At 40.0% G+C, this 17642-nt stretch overlaps 1 protein-coding gene across 1 annotated transcript in view; it reads right to left on the bottom strand.

Annotated features, from left to right (window-relative positions):
* LOC134927618 (collagen alpha-6(VI) chain-like) overlaps positions 1 to 17642 on the bottom strand; it is a 409854-nt gene that overhangs the window by 179494 nt on the left and 212718 nt on the right. The window contains exons 21-24 of the mRNA XM_063922353.1: positions 13353 to 13418; positions 7289 to 7342; positions 4821 to 4856; positions 197 to 259 (exon numbers count right to left, since the gene is read on the bottom strand). Coding sequence (XP_063778423.1) covers positions 197 to 259; positions 4821 to 4856; positions 7289 to 7342; positions 13353 to 13418 — 219 coding nt within the window. The remainder of the gene's footprint in view (positions 1 to 196; positions 260 to 4820; positions 4857 to 7288; positions 7343 to 13352; positions 13419 to 17642) is intronic.

Raw genomic sequence — 17642 nt, 5'->3', positions numbered from 1 at the left:
TGTGCATGATGTCATCTATTTCTTGTCATTTACTAAACTGCAGCATAACATACATCAAGTAAAAGCTATGCCATTACATAATGTGACTGACAAACCAGTACAGGAAACTGAGCATAGGATTACTAAAACTTTCAATTTGAAAATGAACGTGATGGGGCAAGTCCTGTGGAAGAAAAACACATCTGTAATATAAAACCTGTATGCCTTGAATTCCACCATCTCCTAGGTTGCCAGGCTCGCCATTTTCTCCCTTCACACCCTACAATTAACAGGAGACAAGATTGTAAAACTGTGTTTCCTTTCATCGCTGTGTTACATATAGTCAATAGATTTACATCAGATATTAGCAACCGTGGACCTGGTGCTGGGTTGTACGTAGCATAAAATTAGAAAATTTGGATTTCTGCACGCCCACAAAAAGTATGCAGATGTACTCGCATTTGACTATAAAGTCAGGGCGTGTCTGTAGCTAAAGGTACTTTCCTCACAGATTGTACATGTATCACATGAATTTGTAGGTGTATTTTAAAACTATATTTGCCATATTCTTGTATAACCAAGAAAAAATATTATACATGCAGTTTTATTTAAATCAAGCATAATAGCAAACAGGTTTTTCACTTTCAAAACAGATTCTTAAAAATCTTCTGGTGCTTTTGACATGGTTATAGAATAATGATGACTACTTTTTGTCCTGTATATTGGACTTATGATACAAGAAAGTTAGAGGTCCCTCCTGGATCTCTTTGTGACAGGATGTAGTCAGGATCACAGCAGAATCCCGATGCTCACAATGCAGATGGATGCCCAAGGTGAGTGTTAGGGTTACTTTTAGGGTTAAGCACTAGGGGGGCTGTTAGGGATAGGCTGCGGAGGGTTGGGTTAGGGTTACAATATTAACTGGGATCTGTTGGCATTCTGAGTGTCAGGATTCCACTTTTGGGATTCTGGCCTTCAAGATCCCAACCAGTGGAATTTCATACACAACCCGTTTGTGATAGCACGCTATGGGGGTTATCCTATTGCCGGCGGTAGTTTATCGCACGTCAAAAACTGGCTAATATCGCAATTTTAGCCTAATGTTATTATCGGGCATTTTAGTGTAGCCCATTTTTACTGCTGGGCGATAACACATCGGATACGGGATAAGTTCCCGGACCAATGTGTTATCAAAGAAAAAATAAGCCACCTGGTACTGATATAATACCCAATAAGTGGCGGAATCGGGGGATCAGGATGCCTACACTCCAGGCAAACCAATGATATGAAAAGGCCCCAGCATAATATTCTGCTCCACTGGGTATCTTTCATAAATTATACTGTATAGGAAAATTGGAAATAAAAATGCTTATTGAAACTATGCCATTAAAACACATAATATGCTAACAAATTATTAATTATAATGATGAATTAGTTCTAATTTATTACACATATCAGAGATGTGTCCTTGTACTCTGTGGCTTCAGTCACGCCAAACAGCCGCTCTCTGTTAACCAGGTTCCAGGCAACTCGGCAAATCTTTCTCACTCAAAGGGCGAGATTCAAATCTTATCCTGCCAGCAGCCTCTAGAAGGCGCCTAAACGGAGCTATTCAATTGTAGCTTCGTCCGGGCACGATGGCTGCCGACATCTGCATTTCAGCTCGCACCCCCCGGGGGTGTCAAGAGGATATGCGCGAAGTTACCCGTTTGGACGCCCAGCACTTTAGTCGGGGTTAGCCACTTTATGCAGCTAAACCTGACCTCTATGGGTGCGATCGGTGCGATAACGGGACTCAAATTGATTATCGCCCCCGCGATCTCTCGTAATTTTTGACGGGAGATTGGGCGTGATAATCAATTGAATTCCGCCCTATATGTGCATCTTCTTCTCATAAATAAAACAAGTGGAATCAACAAAACTACTCTGCTAGATTACACTCATCAATGTGACGTGTGACATTTGCACATGTGTGTGTGGCTTTTTCTCACACCAAGTTCACTTGTGCTTCATCTGCAAATGTACGTGTTTAAAACTAATTCCTGTGTGGTTCAAGATGCAGTCCCGTGTCTGTAGTCCGCTTTACGATGCAAAATTGAAAGAAAAAGATGGTATGCTACACCTCTCAGAGAGGGTCAGTCGTACTGGACATCTCGCTCCGTATGTCATATAGATGCTAATATACGTATTGTAAATTCAATAATATTGTACATCTGATTAATTTATTAGTGAATGACCGTTCTGTAATCTAACCACTGAGTTTTAATTGTTCAAGACGTTACTTCCTTTCAAAATCCTCAAGGAAGTGTGTACAGTTTAAAGGGTTGCCTGAAGAATTATATCCTCTAACAAGATAAGTATAAGGCCAGCGCATTTATGACTCAGCCAGAGATAAATATATAATTCTAAAGTTCTATTGTTTTAATTCAAATTAATTTATTACTTTGCAACCATTTCCACCATTATTCCTAATCTGAGGGACTAATTTATATATTAAGCAATAAAGCACACCACTATTTAACAGTATTTCTGTATATTACAGGGCAGATTCAATTTACCTTAACGTGGGGGCTTAACGTGAAGGGTAGCTAGCCTTTATTGAATGTCTCTGGACTGAAAATTAGTCACAGGGTTTAATTGAATCTTCACCTTAATTTGGAGCAAGCTTTTCCAGAAATTCCATAATCAAACAATAGCTATACTATATTTGATATGCGGTTATGCAGAAAATGATGGCCAGATGTTTAAGGGTAAAAAATAAAATACACCTCAGAAGGGTTTGTCTAAAAGGTTCTGTGGTTTGGAGTTTCCATGTAATCTCCAGTGATGCCAGAAGAAAGGATGGGTCTCAAGGTAAAGACAGTTTAAAACCGCAATTACTTTAAATAAAATTGTTGGTTTGGGAAAATCTATCAATTGATTTGCTGGCCATGCCTTTCAATGCTATTCTAAGGCATAAGCTATGTAACTGGAATGTATTAATATACTGTATTATGTATTTTAATTCAAAACAACTGCAAACTATTACTGTGTGTCTTTCTTTACCTGAAGCATTGCTATTACTTTATGTCATATTAAACATCATTTAATAAATGAAGGTGTGTGTTAAAACATTCATGCATTAAGCAACTCTCATTTTTTTTATTCTCTTGGGGGAGAGGGGGGGTTATGGTACATTTTAAGGCAGGTATTGTTAGGATAACAATATATCTGATTAAAGTACTGCAAGTTGATATAATAGTGGGGAACTGAAGACCATCCAGCCAGACTTAGCTGTGGGAAAATCTGTCTTAGTGGTAGCAGGAATGTGAAGATGAGTGCGGAACATTAGAGAAGGGCATTTTAATAATCAGAAACAGGCCAGGTGGTTTATGTATGATTAACCCTCTCACACTCACATGTCATGCAGACTCAGGTTAATCTAAGTTGTGACAACTACTTTTATTATTTCTCGTGAAATACTTGCATACATGAATCCAATTAATCTTGATAGAACAATGACATTGGTAATGCCCTCATTTAATGTGTCACATTTGTACTTTTTATATTTTTATTAGTAGAAGGGCACTTATACATGTGCAATGCTACATTAAAGCCACGGATAAGTCAAAACTTGTTACAATAGACAGATGTCAGTTTACTGGCAACATATGAGGATTTATGTGCCACTGGTCCTATTATTGCTATTGCCCTCCAATGTCAATAATCTTCAACCTATGAAGCCCATTAAAATATCTCGGGTGGGATATAATGAAGTCCGAGTTTGGCGGCCAAGCGGGATGCCGGCCAAACTCAGATTTTCTTTTAAAGGGGCAATCATATACAAGGCTTATCCATGCCTTTAAATTATTGCCCATTTAAAAAATGTCCAAGTTCAGTAGGCATCCCACATGACCGCCGAACTAGGATTTCATTACATCCCGGCCCATATCTTGCAACATGAAATCTTGAATTAGCATAATACTAGTCATGAGTCCATCTATCTCACCTATCAAAAGCAACATTTTGTGTACTGTTATCTTGACTTCATGTATATGGGAGCATTCCTGCAACAATGAATGCATGATGCCACAAATTGGCATTAGCTCTGACTGATTTGCTCTACATAACTCTATATAAAGTTACAATAAAAATCCTGAGTGGACATCCTTCACATTTACGTTAACATTAAATATTTACATCTACCCTGGCAATATATTGTGTGCGTATATATATATATATATATATATATATATATACACACACACACACATATATATATATATATATACGTACTATTTATTGTTTGCTAGAGAATAGTATACTGCTATGATTATTGTAAATAATTTTGTTGCTACAATAAAATAGAAAACCCTTTTTTCTAACACTTGGAAATTTCCTTCTCTGGCCTTCTTGCATTTTTTGGTTGAGAAGCATGAAAGTGAATTAGGTATGGCTTTCCACATCTCTCCCGCATTTCCCAGCACCTCATCTTTACAGCTGCAGTGAGGTAAATGATTTGTGCCAGCCGTTATTACTTTACTTGGCTATGAATTAGGAGAGTAGTATGTTTCTTTGACCCAAGTTAGATGCTGAAACGGCACAAAACTTTAATAGTGATCTCCAAATGAGTCTTTGCCAAGCAAAGCAAATAAAACATTGAGTGCCTATTTTTGTTTTATGGCAAACGTGCTTAAAGTAAGCACAGTGATAAAAAAAAAGCGCTAATATCAGCATTAAATCCACTCAATAACATGCGCTACTAGATACAGTATAATGACGCAATCCTCTCATGGTTTATTCTATAGTAATACCACTGATTCTGAGCTCTTTCAACTTGTACATACGTAAGAACCACTCACCTTAACTCCAGGAGATCCTCTACGGCTTTGTGGACCCTTTGTATAAAATAATGGAAATAAATGTAATTAAATTCAAGGAAATAATGGATACAATATAAAGTGGTTTAATGCATTGCTGTTTTGTTCCAATATTGGAAACACAGGGTTGCTAATAGGCCCTACACACTGGGCAATATTACTGAAAGATATGAACAATCTCGTTCATTAATGAACGAGATACCATTCATATCTGTCAGTGTGGAGGCAGCAACAATGAACGATGCGCAGCCCCGCGCCCGTTCATCGTTGGCGACCCGTCGCTTGTGCATGCAGGCCAATATGGATGATTTTGTCGATATTTGCATGCACTGCTATGGAGCCGGTTGACTGGGGGAGTGAAGAAACTTCACTCCCCCCATCACGGCTCCCCCGCCGCTGGGTTGTCGGGCAGCTTGGCGGCGGATCTGCCAGTGTGTAGGGCCCATAAGCTGTTTTCCAAAACAAAATACTTGCTAATTATGTGTATTTTCCAATTGTATTATTTATTTAAATTTTAGGTTTTCAAACATCAATGCAAAAAAGAGCTCTAACCACAGAGCATTGAAAGAATCCGCTATTGCAGAGGTTCTCAAATGCGGTCCTCAAGGCACCCAACTGTACAGGTTTTAAGTATATCCATGGCGCAGCATGGATGGATAAATGAAACTGACTGAGGTACTAATTAAGTCACCTGTAGCCAAGCATGGATATACTTAAAACCTGGATCGCTGGGGTGCCTTGAAGACCACATTTGAGAACCTCTGCGCTATTGCCTTTAGTGGTTTCATGTATGAATGCATGAGGTTCAAAGCTAAAATACAGATGGAGCCACGCTAATCCTGGCTCCATCTGCAACTGAGTGCGCATGGCGAGGTGGTCTCTCGGGCTCGAATGGGACGAGCGTGTGTCGTAGACGCGCACACGCCCCATTCAAAGTGAATGGGAGCGTCTCTGTGTGCTCACCGGCGTACCTGGACGCAGGCAATTTAGCCACGCTCAATGAGAGTGGCTCCATCTGTATGCTGTGATATAATACAATATGGGGGAACTATAACTATACAACAAGCTAATTAAGCATTATACAGTATGGGATGCAAGGGCAAGAACTGAGTTTCTATAACTTAGTAGTGACAGGACTTAAAGAGTGAAATAGATAAAAGAAAATCTATTTTAATGTGACTTTCCAACACGGCTGAATCTACTTTATACCACTTACTATGTTCTTCTCCCCTTTTCATGAACAAGGGCTTACAGTACTTGCCTTCTCATTCTTTGTTAGTAACATTGGCCCTGATTCAGATGTGGACGGAGTTGCTGTTGCTTACATGGAGCAATGGACAGCACTAATATGGTAACGCAGCAAGTGACGTCACACCTCCTACATGCATTACTGAAACGAGCTGCATCCTAGGAAGCAATATCAGATAATCTACGGCACCATCAGCTGGCAGTGCGATCCATGGGGTCGCACAAGCCAGCCTCTGCAGGAGCTATCAAGAGGCCAGGAAATCTCAATCCTCTGACAGAAAACCTGGCCTAGTCTCTCCCTCGCAACGGCGAGGACAGACCTCCAACGGAGGCTACTGCCACCCCCACTCCACCCTCAAACAGCATCAGGCTGTCAATCACTGACAGTATGATGCCGTACCGTGTCTGTTGTCTCAGTATGGTACATGTGCAAAGTACCAAACATTGGTACTTTGCACTGTGTGCCGCAGGCGCATTATTAGCATGATGACACCAACTTTTGTTATAGTTTTCTGACCTGTCATGCTCTTGTCACACAGTATCACCCACTCTCCTCCACCAATCACAAGCATGCTCTCTAATTGATGTCCATATGTGGTAAGCCTTATAAGGAGAGAGCAGCTGATAATTGGTAGTGACTGGTAACACCACATTGTTGGTGTGGTCATGACACAGGGAGCCTAAAGCTTCAGACAATTCTTTTGAACTGCAACGCAGCACCCACAAACCATTTGGGGATATACATCCCAACTTTGAGGAAGCTGGGATAAAAGTGCCAAGTAGCAGACAGCCCTCTCAGATCGGTCCTGTTCTGTTAAATTTGGGTTGGGTCAGATAGGAGATATGCAGAAATTAATATACTTTATACAGACCAAAGATTCCATGGGACTAAGACCGTTCATAAAAAAATTTTATTAACCCACATACTGCAAAGGATTTTAATTTTTTCATACAACTTGTGTAAAGTGTTTTTCAACTTTCTAACCTGCAACCGATAACACTAGCTTTTCCTCACCAACTGATTGTGTCTATTTAACACTATGTATTGGAATTCAATTGCCAAAAAAGTTTCTGGCTAATAGGAATCCCTGTATATACTGTATGTCCAGAGTGTGCAATTTAGAAGTTGGCTAAATGGACGTTCTCTGTTGTGGCAATACACAGTGGCTAAAGAATATTTTGTAAAACAGATTTAATTTTACTTCTGGGCCATTATCTCCGGGTTCCCCTTCAACTCCATCATTTCCTGGTTCACCCTGTAAACAAACAAATTTAAACAATATGTTTTAATTTTAAAGCATTATATTAATACATAGATAATACTGTATATAGATAAATACACATAAATGTACATATAAACACATATACATGTACACTGATTAATCATTGAATTTGAGTATTACAGATGTGTAACCCCTTCTAGACCCACCATGCTGTGGTGTGACTCGGTAGTACTGGGCATCTTTATGTGCAACTTTATCCGTTAAATTTCATATTATTCACATCATTGTGCGATTAGGATGCACAAGCAGCTTATGGTGATTAAAATTATATGTGGTATGCCGATATTCTGTGTGTGACTGTAGTTGTATCTGCATACGAAATGCTAAGTTACAGTGTTTTCCTGGAAATCACTGTAACGTAGCATTTCCTATGCATAAACAGCCACTATCAAACATAGAAGCTGCTTGTGCGCCCTATTCGCATAGCGATGTGAATAAGACGCATTTTCGTCAAAAAAAGCCATCCGACGTTAGCAGAGCTACCCGGGAACTGCCGGCTCACTCACACCAGGCATCTCACGGTGCATGGTGTATTGAGGCTAGATGTATGAGGACACATACATACATAGTAATACAGTAACATAGTTGTTGAGGATGAATAAAGACAATTTGTACATCGAGTTCAACCTATATTTTGATTTACTGCTAAGCACCGGATTATCTTTCACTGAGACAGATACTGTCATACACATTATGTCACTGGCCTAGACTGAGGGTGTTGTGAACTCGCGATTCTTCCGATGGTCGGGAAGAGGAACCACAACTGAAAAGGGAAGGCCTGATATAGGACTTCCTCATACAGGACGCTGACAGTGGAGTTTGATGAAATATTAGAGAGCTTTATTTGCAAAGGAAAACAACTTAAAGTCAAATGCCAGAAAGGAATAAATGAGGAAATGTCCAGACCCACTGAAGGGTTTAGTGAGCAGTATTGGGGATGCTGGTAATAGAAGAAACTGCGGGTGATGTTTGAAAGTCACTGATAACTTATGGAGCTTATGAATGATGAGTATTAGCACTGATGGTTGAAGAACTTGTGAGTGGTGACAGAGACGCTGATGACGTGAGAAACTGAAGTGCAGGGGTTTTAGACGCTGTGGATTTATAGAACTTGAGAACGGAGATTGAGACGCTGATGATGTGAGGAGTTGAAGTGCGGGTTTTTAGACGCTGTGGATTTGTAGGGCTTGAGAACGGAGACTGAGACGCTGTTGGATTTGTGGAACTTGAGAACGGAGACTTGAGACGCTGATGATGTGAGGAATTGAAGTGCAGGGGTTCTAGACGCTGTGGATTTGTAGCGCTTGAGAACGGAGACTGAGATGCTGTTGGATTTGTGGCACTTGAGAACGGAGACTTGAGACGCTGATGATGTGAGGAATTGAAGTGCAGGGGTTTTAGACGCTGTGGATTTGTAGGGCTTGGGAACGGAGACTGAGACGCTGATTACTTGGAACACGGATGACTGGTACGCAGAGATTACCGGCTGCTGAATACACTGGAGCCGGTGTAGCGAACTGGCAGCTGGAAATGCCGGAGACACTGGAGTACAACTGCAGAGATCCTTGTCGGGAACAAAAGCACTGGCATCTACGTCAGGGAAAGACGATACTCAGGCACTGAAGCTCTGTCCGGCGTCTGACTTTGAATCTCCCGCCAGCGCTGGATTGGCGGAGCAGTCTGATGACGTCACCTGCCCTCAGTTCACATGATGCCGGGTGTCATGGCGGCGCCCATGCCCCGGAGAACTGCCGGTAGCCGCGCCAACCAGACGCCGGAGCCCGTGGCCCACCGAAGGCAGAGGCCGCAACACCGACCAGCAGACACGCAGGGGTAAGCGCGGCGAATGCCGCCTCTGGTGTGTGACACATTATTATTATTATTATTACAGATTATATCCTTGCATGCCATTTTCGAATAAAAATTTGTATAACCCTTTCTTATAATAATAATAATAATAATAATAATAATAATAATAATTTTATTTGTATAGCACACTTTCTCCAATAGGACTCAAGGCACTTAACAGATACATAAATTATATCCCAATTCGGGATTCTATGTTTCCAAAAGGCTGGAGGTGCTCCTGCAATCATGAACCATATATTCATATATATACACTTGTTGGAAAGAACCAACAAAAATAAATAGACTGCTTTTTTGGAGCACTCTTTTTGTATAAATTAATTAAATAATCATGTAAAATTAGTTAATTAATTTATACAAAAAGAGTGCTCCAAAAAAGCAGTCTATTTCTTTTTGTTGGTTCTTTCCAACAAGTGTATATATATATATATATATATATATATATATATAAAAGTACAGAAAATAATGAAGTACAGAAAAGCTTTTCATAAAATACAGAAGCATTAAGATATTAAAGGGACATTAAGGAAATGCTTGAGTAAACAGGAAAGTCTTGAGTCTACTTTTGAAGGATTCTATAGTTAGGGCCTCTCGCTTTATGCGGGGAAGTGAGTTCCATAGAGTCGGAGCCGCATGACTAAAAGCTCGACCCCCGGATGAATTACGGGAGATTCTAGGAACTGCTAAAAGTCCTTCATATACAGATCATAGTAATCGAGTGGGGCAGTATGGAATCAGAAGCTGCTTCAGGTATGTTGGGCCATGGTCATGTAGTGCTTTGAAACTCAGTAAGCCAATCTTGAAGATGATTCGCCATCTTACAGGCAGCCAGTGAAGGGAGTAGAGGATGGGTGTTATGTGGCTAGAATGGGGCTGGATGGTTAACAGCCTGGCAGCTGTGTTTTGCACCAGCTGTAAGCGGTGCAATTCTTTTGCTGGGAGACCAAGGTAGAGGGCATTACAGTAGTCTAATCGAGATGATACAAATGCATGTATGACTTTTGGCAGATCATCTGAAGGAATTAAGTGCTTGATTCTGGCTATGTTCCTCAGGTGAAAGAATGAGGATTTGATTGTGGCTGATATCTGATGTTTAAGTGTCAAGCCACCATCCAGGACAACACCAAGATTCCGCACATGATCAGTGGTTTGTAATTCTGTTGGTTGGCTATGCTGCAGTCTTGGCCTTTGATGTTGCGGCCCTATCATAAGGACCTCTGTTTTATCCGGGTTCAAATGTGAGGATACAGGGTTCTTCTAATCACTCAGACACCGAGTCGATGAAACCAAAGTGATGTTTTTTTTCTCACAGCACATAGGAGTATATAATTCACAAGAAACAGAGGTAAATATAGCCCAGAAACAATACGCAGGTAGCAGTCCAGATAGTACTGTAAGTCCTAGTAGAGGATTTAGATCCACACCAATTCCACACAGAAGTTACAGATAAATAGGTCAACACAGCAGAACTATCACTGAGTCCACAAAGCAGTGATAGCAGATTAGTCCACAGGAGAATATTTGTATAAGTCCATGCAGTAGTAAATACGTATAAATCCTCACAGCACTGGTGATGCGTTCCACAAGGTACCCTGGCAGAGAATCACCCCTTAGCCAAAGTCCTGCTTCTTAAATACATCAATTGAGTCAGACATTACAAGCTTCTCTGGCAGTAAATTCCATATCCTTACTGCCTGCACTGTGAAGAAACCCTTCCTTCGCTTGGTGTCAAACTTCCACTCCTCTAACCTTAAGGTCCATACAGACGGAGAGATTTTGTCTATGAGAGATTTTGACTGAGCGTTTTCCCTTGAACTGGCAGTAGGAGATTTTGACAAACTTTACCAGTGATTTTGGCAATTTTGGCTAACTCATTTAAGCAAGGGGATGTTTTTTCTTTTCCAGCAACCTAGCCAAAATTGACTTGCCTGCACAGTCTATTTTTAGCAGCGATAACGACCTGGTGGGGAAGCGCATCGCTATCACTGGCTGTGTACACACAGAGCGATATGCACTAACTTTCTGAGCGGTTTTGACTATATAGTCAAAATCACTCAGCAATATCGCTCCGTGTCTATGGACCTTAAGAGGGTGACTGCGTGTCCTGTGTACAGATCTCTCGATAAGCAAATCGTCATGTATTGACCCTTAAGGTGTGTACACACGGTGAGATTCTTGCTATGTCCGATTTTGACTATGTGATTTCCCTTGAACTCCCCCAGAGCCCAGACAGCACAGATAGTACAGATTTTGACTATCTGTGCTTGAGATTTTGTCTATGTACGATTTTGACTAAGTGCCAATTTTGACTATACTTTGTACTAGAATTGACTTGCCTGCAGTCTATCTAAACTAGAGATGAGCGGGTTCGAGTTTACTCGGTTCTCAAAACTGCATCTAATTGGCTATCCAAAACATGAGACATCCGTGAGCCAATAAGATGCCATTTTGAGAACCGAGTAAATCCGAGTAAAACCGAACCCGCTCATCTCTAATCTAGACTTACGATACTGACCCCACAGGAGCGCGCATCGGGATCGAATCTGTATCGCAAGCTGCCTAACACCTTGAGATATGCACTAACTTTTCATAACATTTTGACTAAATAGTCAAAATCTTACAGATTAATCTCACCGTGTGTACACACCTTTAGACGCCTTTTTCCTAGTGTAAACATATCTAACCTGGATAGCCTTTTTTAATCAGCTTTGTAGCTCTTCTCTGAAACTTTTCAAATGCTACGATGTCTTTTTTATAGTGAGGAGCTCAGAACTGTACACAGTATTCTAGATGGGGCCGTACCAATGATTTATACAGTGGCGGGATTACACTTTCATCCCTTGTCTCTATTCCCCATTTTATGCATGCTAGTACTTTATTGGCCTTAACTGCTGCATCCCGACATTGGACACTTCTGCTCCGTCTACTGTCAATGAGCACCCCCAAATTCTATTCCATTACAGAATTCCCAAGAATTACCCCATTTAATTTATAGATTGCATGTTTATTTTTGATCCCAAAATGCATAACTACATTTTTCTGTATTAAACCTAATACAGGTTGAGTATCCCATATCCAAATATTCCGAAATACGGAATATTCCGAAATACGGACTTTTTTGAGTGAGAGTGAGATAGTGAAACCTTTGTTTTTTGATGACTTAATGTACACAGACTTTGTTTAATGCACAAAGTTATTAAAAATATTGTATTAAATGACCTTCAGGCTGTGTGTATAAGGTGTATATGAAACATAAATGAATTGTGTGAATGTACACACACTTTGTTTAATGCACAAAGTTATAAAAAATATTGGCTAAAATGACCTTCAGGCTGTGTGTATAAGGTGTATATGCAACATAAATGCATTCTGTGCTTAGATTTAGGTCCCATCACCATGATATCTCATTATGGTATGCAATTATTCCAAAATACGGAAAAATCCGATATCCAAAATACCTCTGGTCCCAAGCATTTTGGATAAGGGATACTCAACCTGTACTCCACTTAGGTGCCCAAACCTCCAGTTTAGTTAAGTCATTCTGAAGTGAGTCAACATTCTAATCTGAATTTTGGTGATCATAATACAAAACTGTTGTATCCACAGGAATCTTATATGTACAACATGTGCAGAGTAAAACTAAAAATTGCATGCAGCGAACACAGAGCCAGCCCTAGGCTTAGGCAGCATAGGCAAATGCATAGGGCCATATGGGAAGGCTGGACATATAAATTCTAATTAGCAATTTCGAGCTGTAGCTTTATTGCAGCTGCTGTACACGCAAGTATCTACATTAATTTGTAACTTTTTCAAAATATGTATTGCCATGTCAAAGTCATTTTGTGGCATGCCCACAAGAAATGTTAAAAATAAAAAAAATTGTGAGTGGGTTGCATTAAAAAAACAAACAAACAGTGACGACATTTCCAGGGATGTCAAGGTCTGTGCTTGCAAATCAGAGACAACTGTCAACTTTGTCAGTAACAGCTTTGTCATATGATTGAGAAAACATATGTACAATTCATGCCTTAACATTTCTGACATATCATAGACAATACACTTAGCATGTCATAACGGCCTTGTTTCACACTAGTATTCCATCCATCTACTGATTTACCTGTCGTCCTGGGTTTCCCTTCTGACCTTTAAGTCCAAGAACATTATTATCAATTCCACGGTCACCCTAAAAGCAAATTAATAACATATTATATTCCCATATAGACAATTTTACAATTACATGTATATTTTTTATACATATAGAACAAGGACTCAACACAGTTGCAGTGGATATAATCCACTAAATTTCCCTAAATGTAAATGTTAGCAATTACATGCTTATAATATATAACAACTTCTAATTTTACTTTCATTTATTATAGGAAATTCATAACTACAATATAAAGTTTGTACTATACCCAAGGCAGAGGTGAGAGGGTACAGATGTGTCCACTTACATCTTTGCTTTTTTTTAAATTAAGCCCAACATGCAAAACACGGCTAAGCTGTTTTTCACGAGTAGCGAGTGGATGAATTTTAAAATTTTTGTTTGCCATAATAGAATATGTATAAAGTAACATATTAAAGAATCAAATTAAGAAAAATCACAAGGCATGGCTAAATCTCCGAGTCTATAGCATGCAAAACTGTGCCATACATGGCGGGATATAGCAAAGATGTATGTGGACACATCTGTATGTACAGAAGTACATTAACACTCCAACAAAAATCACCTGTGGTTTAGGTCAAACTCCATGGTAAAGCCAGATGTAAAACAACTGGTTTACCCCAAACCCCTTATGTTTTTGTAGAAGGTCAGCGCTGCTTAGCATCTGAGCTCACCATCTAGAGGGAACCAAAAATGATCCGGTCTCCACACCTGGACAGTAGTACTGCCAGTTGGTTATCAGGATAATAATGTGAATATAACAGAACAAGTGCTTGTAGCACAAAAAGAACAGCATGTACTGACAGACCTTGATGGTTCTTTCATGCTGACACTTTAGAACTACAAGCACCAGCATTCACATGGGCAGCAGTATGTCTAGGTTGTCTATAATCATGCAGAACCAAAGGAGAGTTTTGGAGTAAATTTTCCTGATGACCGCATCAGCTGGGCCACTTGATATGTGAATTGGGTGGGGCTCTATCCATTGCTGTGCGTTGGGAAGAAGCAGGTGTGTGCATTTGACACAATTTTTCACAAACAAACTTTCACCCCTACAATCTATTATAAATGCAGCTGCGAGGCTGATCTTCCTCACTAAATGTTCATCTTCTGCTGTTCCGCTCTGCTAGTCCATACATTGGTTATCTGTATTTTAACCAAATTCAATCTAAAATACTTTGACTTACACATAAGGCAATTAACCAAATTACACAAACAAACATCTCTTTGCTCATCTTAAAATATCTCCCAGCTTGACACATCCACTCTGCTTAAAATCTTTGCCTCCTATCCACACTCATTACCCGCTCCCATTCACTGTTACAGGACTTCTTTCAGGCTGTACCCACTTTGTGGAATGCCCTCCCATGCACTATAAGACTTTCCTCTAGTCCAGTGGTTTCCAAACTTTTTTGAATCACGGCACCCTAGAGTATCAGAATTTTTTCATGGCACCTCTAGAGCAAAAATTTCTTATTGAGAAATTTAGAAAGAATTAATAAATTAAGTAGATTGTGTTTATATGTCATCCTTAGGCTCAATTGTGTGGTGAGGTACTAGCACTAGTTTTTCCTATTATATTGACCATGAATAATTTGAATTGGTCCAGAACCACCAATCCAAGGCACCCCTGCAAGTGTCCCGAGGCACCCCAGGGAGCCACGGCACACAGTTTGGGAACCACTGTTCTAGTCTATAAACCTTCAAGCTTTCCCTGAAAAACCTCTTCATGTAAATTTATCAAATTCCAGAACCACCCACGTAATCTCCATAAACTATTCTACCCAATTACATCCTCTCTATACAGTCCACACTTTTCCCACACTAGCACATCTGCTGAAACCAGGCCAACAAATATAAAAAAAATGAAAATGGTGGTCAGGGATTGTTAAGGTGCAGCTGCTGCTTATGTTGATTGTTACATTAAAACTCTGTATGATGATAATTATTATAAGCACAGTTAAGCAGCAGGGACACATACATATTTGATGTCATAATTATCTAGGAACACATGATACCAGCTATAAATACAACCCTTGTTCATTAGCACCCTACCCCTTGATGAAGTCTGATGGACGAAACGCGTTGGATGTACTTCTGAACTGACCCTCCATTTTTAAGATAAGCATTGTATTCTTATCTTTTTAGAATATAGTTGTTTTTTACTCTCATATTTTGTAATATATAATTGTTTTTTTTTTACTTTTTTCGTATGTATTCTTAACATTACCCCATGCTTGTAAAATTTTATCCCACCTTTTTTATAAATTAAATGTAATTTTATAATTTTATCTGAACGTATCCTGCCACTTCTTCATATTTAATCTCAATCCATTAGACACCGTTGGTCGCTGGCGCCCCCATCCCCCCCTGTTTCCACACATACATATTTATTATAATAAGTTTCATTGCTTAGACTCTACTGGAGAAGTGTTACATGTTTCTTTTTTTTTTTTTGCATTAACTTATTTATTACTGGAACTGACAGCATGATCAAACACAGTTACCACTTGTTATAGCATAACACTGTCCTATTTCTGTTACCAATGGGTGAGTTATATTTTCAATTGTAAATCTCTAAAATACATTTGAAAACTCACACCTACTCACTGCAAGTTTCGTATGAGTTTGTTATGCAACGCACACTATGTAATAGGGTGCAAGTTTTCCGGTGATGACATAACTCTCATGCGACATCACGAAAGACTTCTGATGGGGGAGCCCGCAAAAATCGCACAAATCGGAATGCACATTACATTATACAAGTTGCTTAGTTTAAAAGAAAGTGATCCATTGGTCCCCAAAAGTCTCCTGAGTTGTACCTCACAGGTCCTATATAAGTCCCACCTCTGCCATTTTGTCCTTTGGTTTTGGAAGGAGACAGTTTAGGAATGGAGGATTTGTGATCGTGAGAGTGTTTGGAGTTTGTTGTGAGCAGCATTACAGCATGTTGTTAAGGCTTAGAGTTGGGGATGAGCAGAGCCAGAAGGAGTTAGAGGTGTTTGTCACCCAGCCTGAGCCTGAGGAAGATGAGAATGATGAAGAGCAGGAGCAGCAAGATGAGGAGGAAGAGCCTGCTGTGTCTGCCCCAGAGAAGACTATAACAAACAGGTACGTGAGGTTCATCAATGAGAACTGTGTATTGGTGCACGCAATGGTGCCAGACCACAGTCGCCCCCTTGGAGCAAAGTCACACCCAGGCCCGCAAGAGGCATTGTGGCAGACCGTTATCTATGCAATGAATGCTCCTGCCAGCGTTATGTGGAGAATGTCAATTATGTGAAGTGCGTCTTGAAGACGAAGCTGTCGGAAGAGCTGCAGGAGTCGCAGAGGACAGGGAGTGGGCAAGCAGTACCCATCCACTAAATAGCCTACGGGGAGGAGCTCAAGAAAGCTATCCCTTCTGACATCCTGAAACACACATTTAGTATACTGACAGTCCTCCATCCCAAGTCCATCCTGGTGAGTAACCATTTTGTTTTCCTTTTAATTGTACCAACCTAATTCAGTCTGAACTTAGTGTTAGATCCCCTTTTTAGTTTGATAATCTGTTACTGATTAAATAACACTAAATGTAACCCCAAAATCATGAAGAATGTGATAATGAGCCCTAGCAGAGGAACTGTCAATTACAAATGTGTAGAATGTTCACCCTTTTTTATTTCCTTAGCTGTACTACTGAAGAGGCATTCTACCCAGGCTGCAAGAAGTTCTCGTCCAGTAAGGCTGGTGAGTACTAAAAACATGTCGGAACTATAGTGGGTGCTGGACCCAGTGTATAAAGTTGCATACCAATTTTCCTGATTTGTCTGGTTAGCATTTAGTTCTGATCCTTTGCTCCATCAGAATTTTGTGAGATTACTCTTTTTCAATGAGAAGTATTTGTAGTGGATGTATATTGATAAGGGGGCACAGTAATGTGGTATAATCTGATCTGCTAATTGTAATGCATAAAAAGAACTGGGGCACTTTAATGTGGTACAATATGAAATTAACTAGGGCACTATTATGGGGAATCAAATTAATAACAGCTGCAGGGAGGTGTCTCTCAAGAAGCAAAATTACCATCCAGAAACACAACTGCGCAAAAGCATGGATATCCGCAACGCATGAAATGTTAGGAGGGAGAAATTACTAGGGACAGTGTATTTTGGATTTTTTTCAAGTTAAAACTTACCATTAATATCCACTTTTCAGGTCTTTCTCGTGCGGCTCTACCAAGACCAGTGGTGATTGAAGAAT

This window comes from Pseudophryne corroboree, chromosome 5 (assembly GCF_028390025.1).
Source record: "Pseudophryne corroboree isolate aPseCor3 chromosome 5, aPseCor3.hap2, whole genome shotgun sequence".
Lineage (NCBI taxonomy): Eukaryota > Metazoa > Chordata > Amphibia > Anura > Myobatrachidae > Pseudophryne > Pseudophryne corroboree.
The sequence above is the reverse complement of the archived record's forward strand: the minus strand, read 5'-3'. Positions and strand labels throughout refer to the sequence as shown.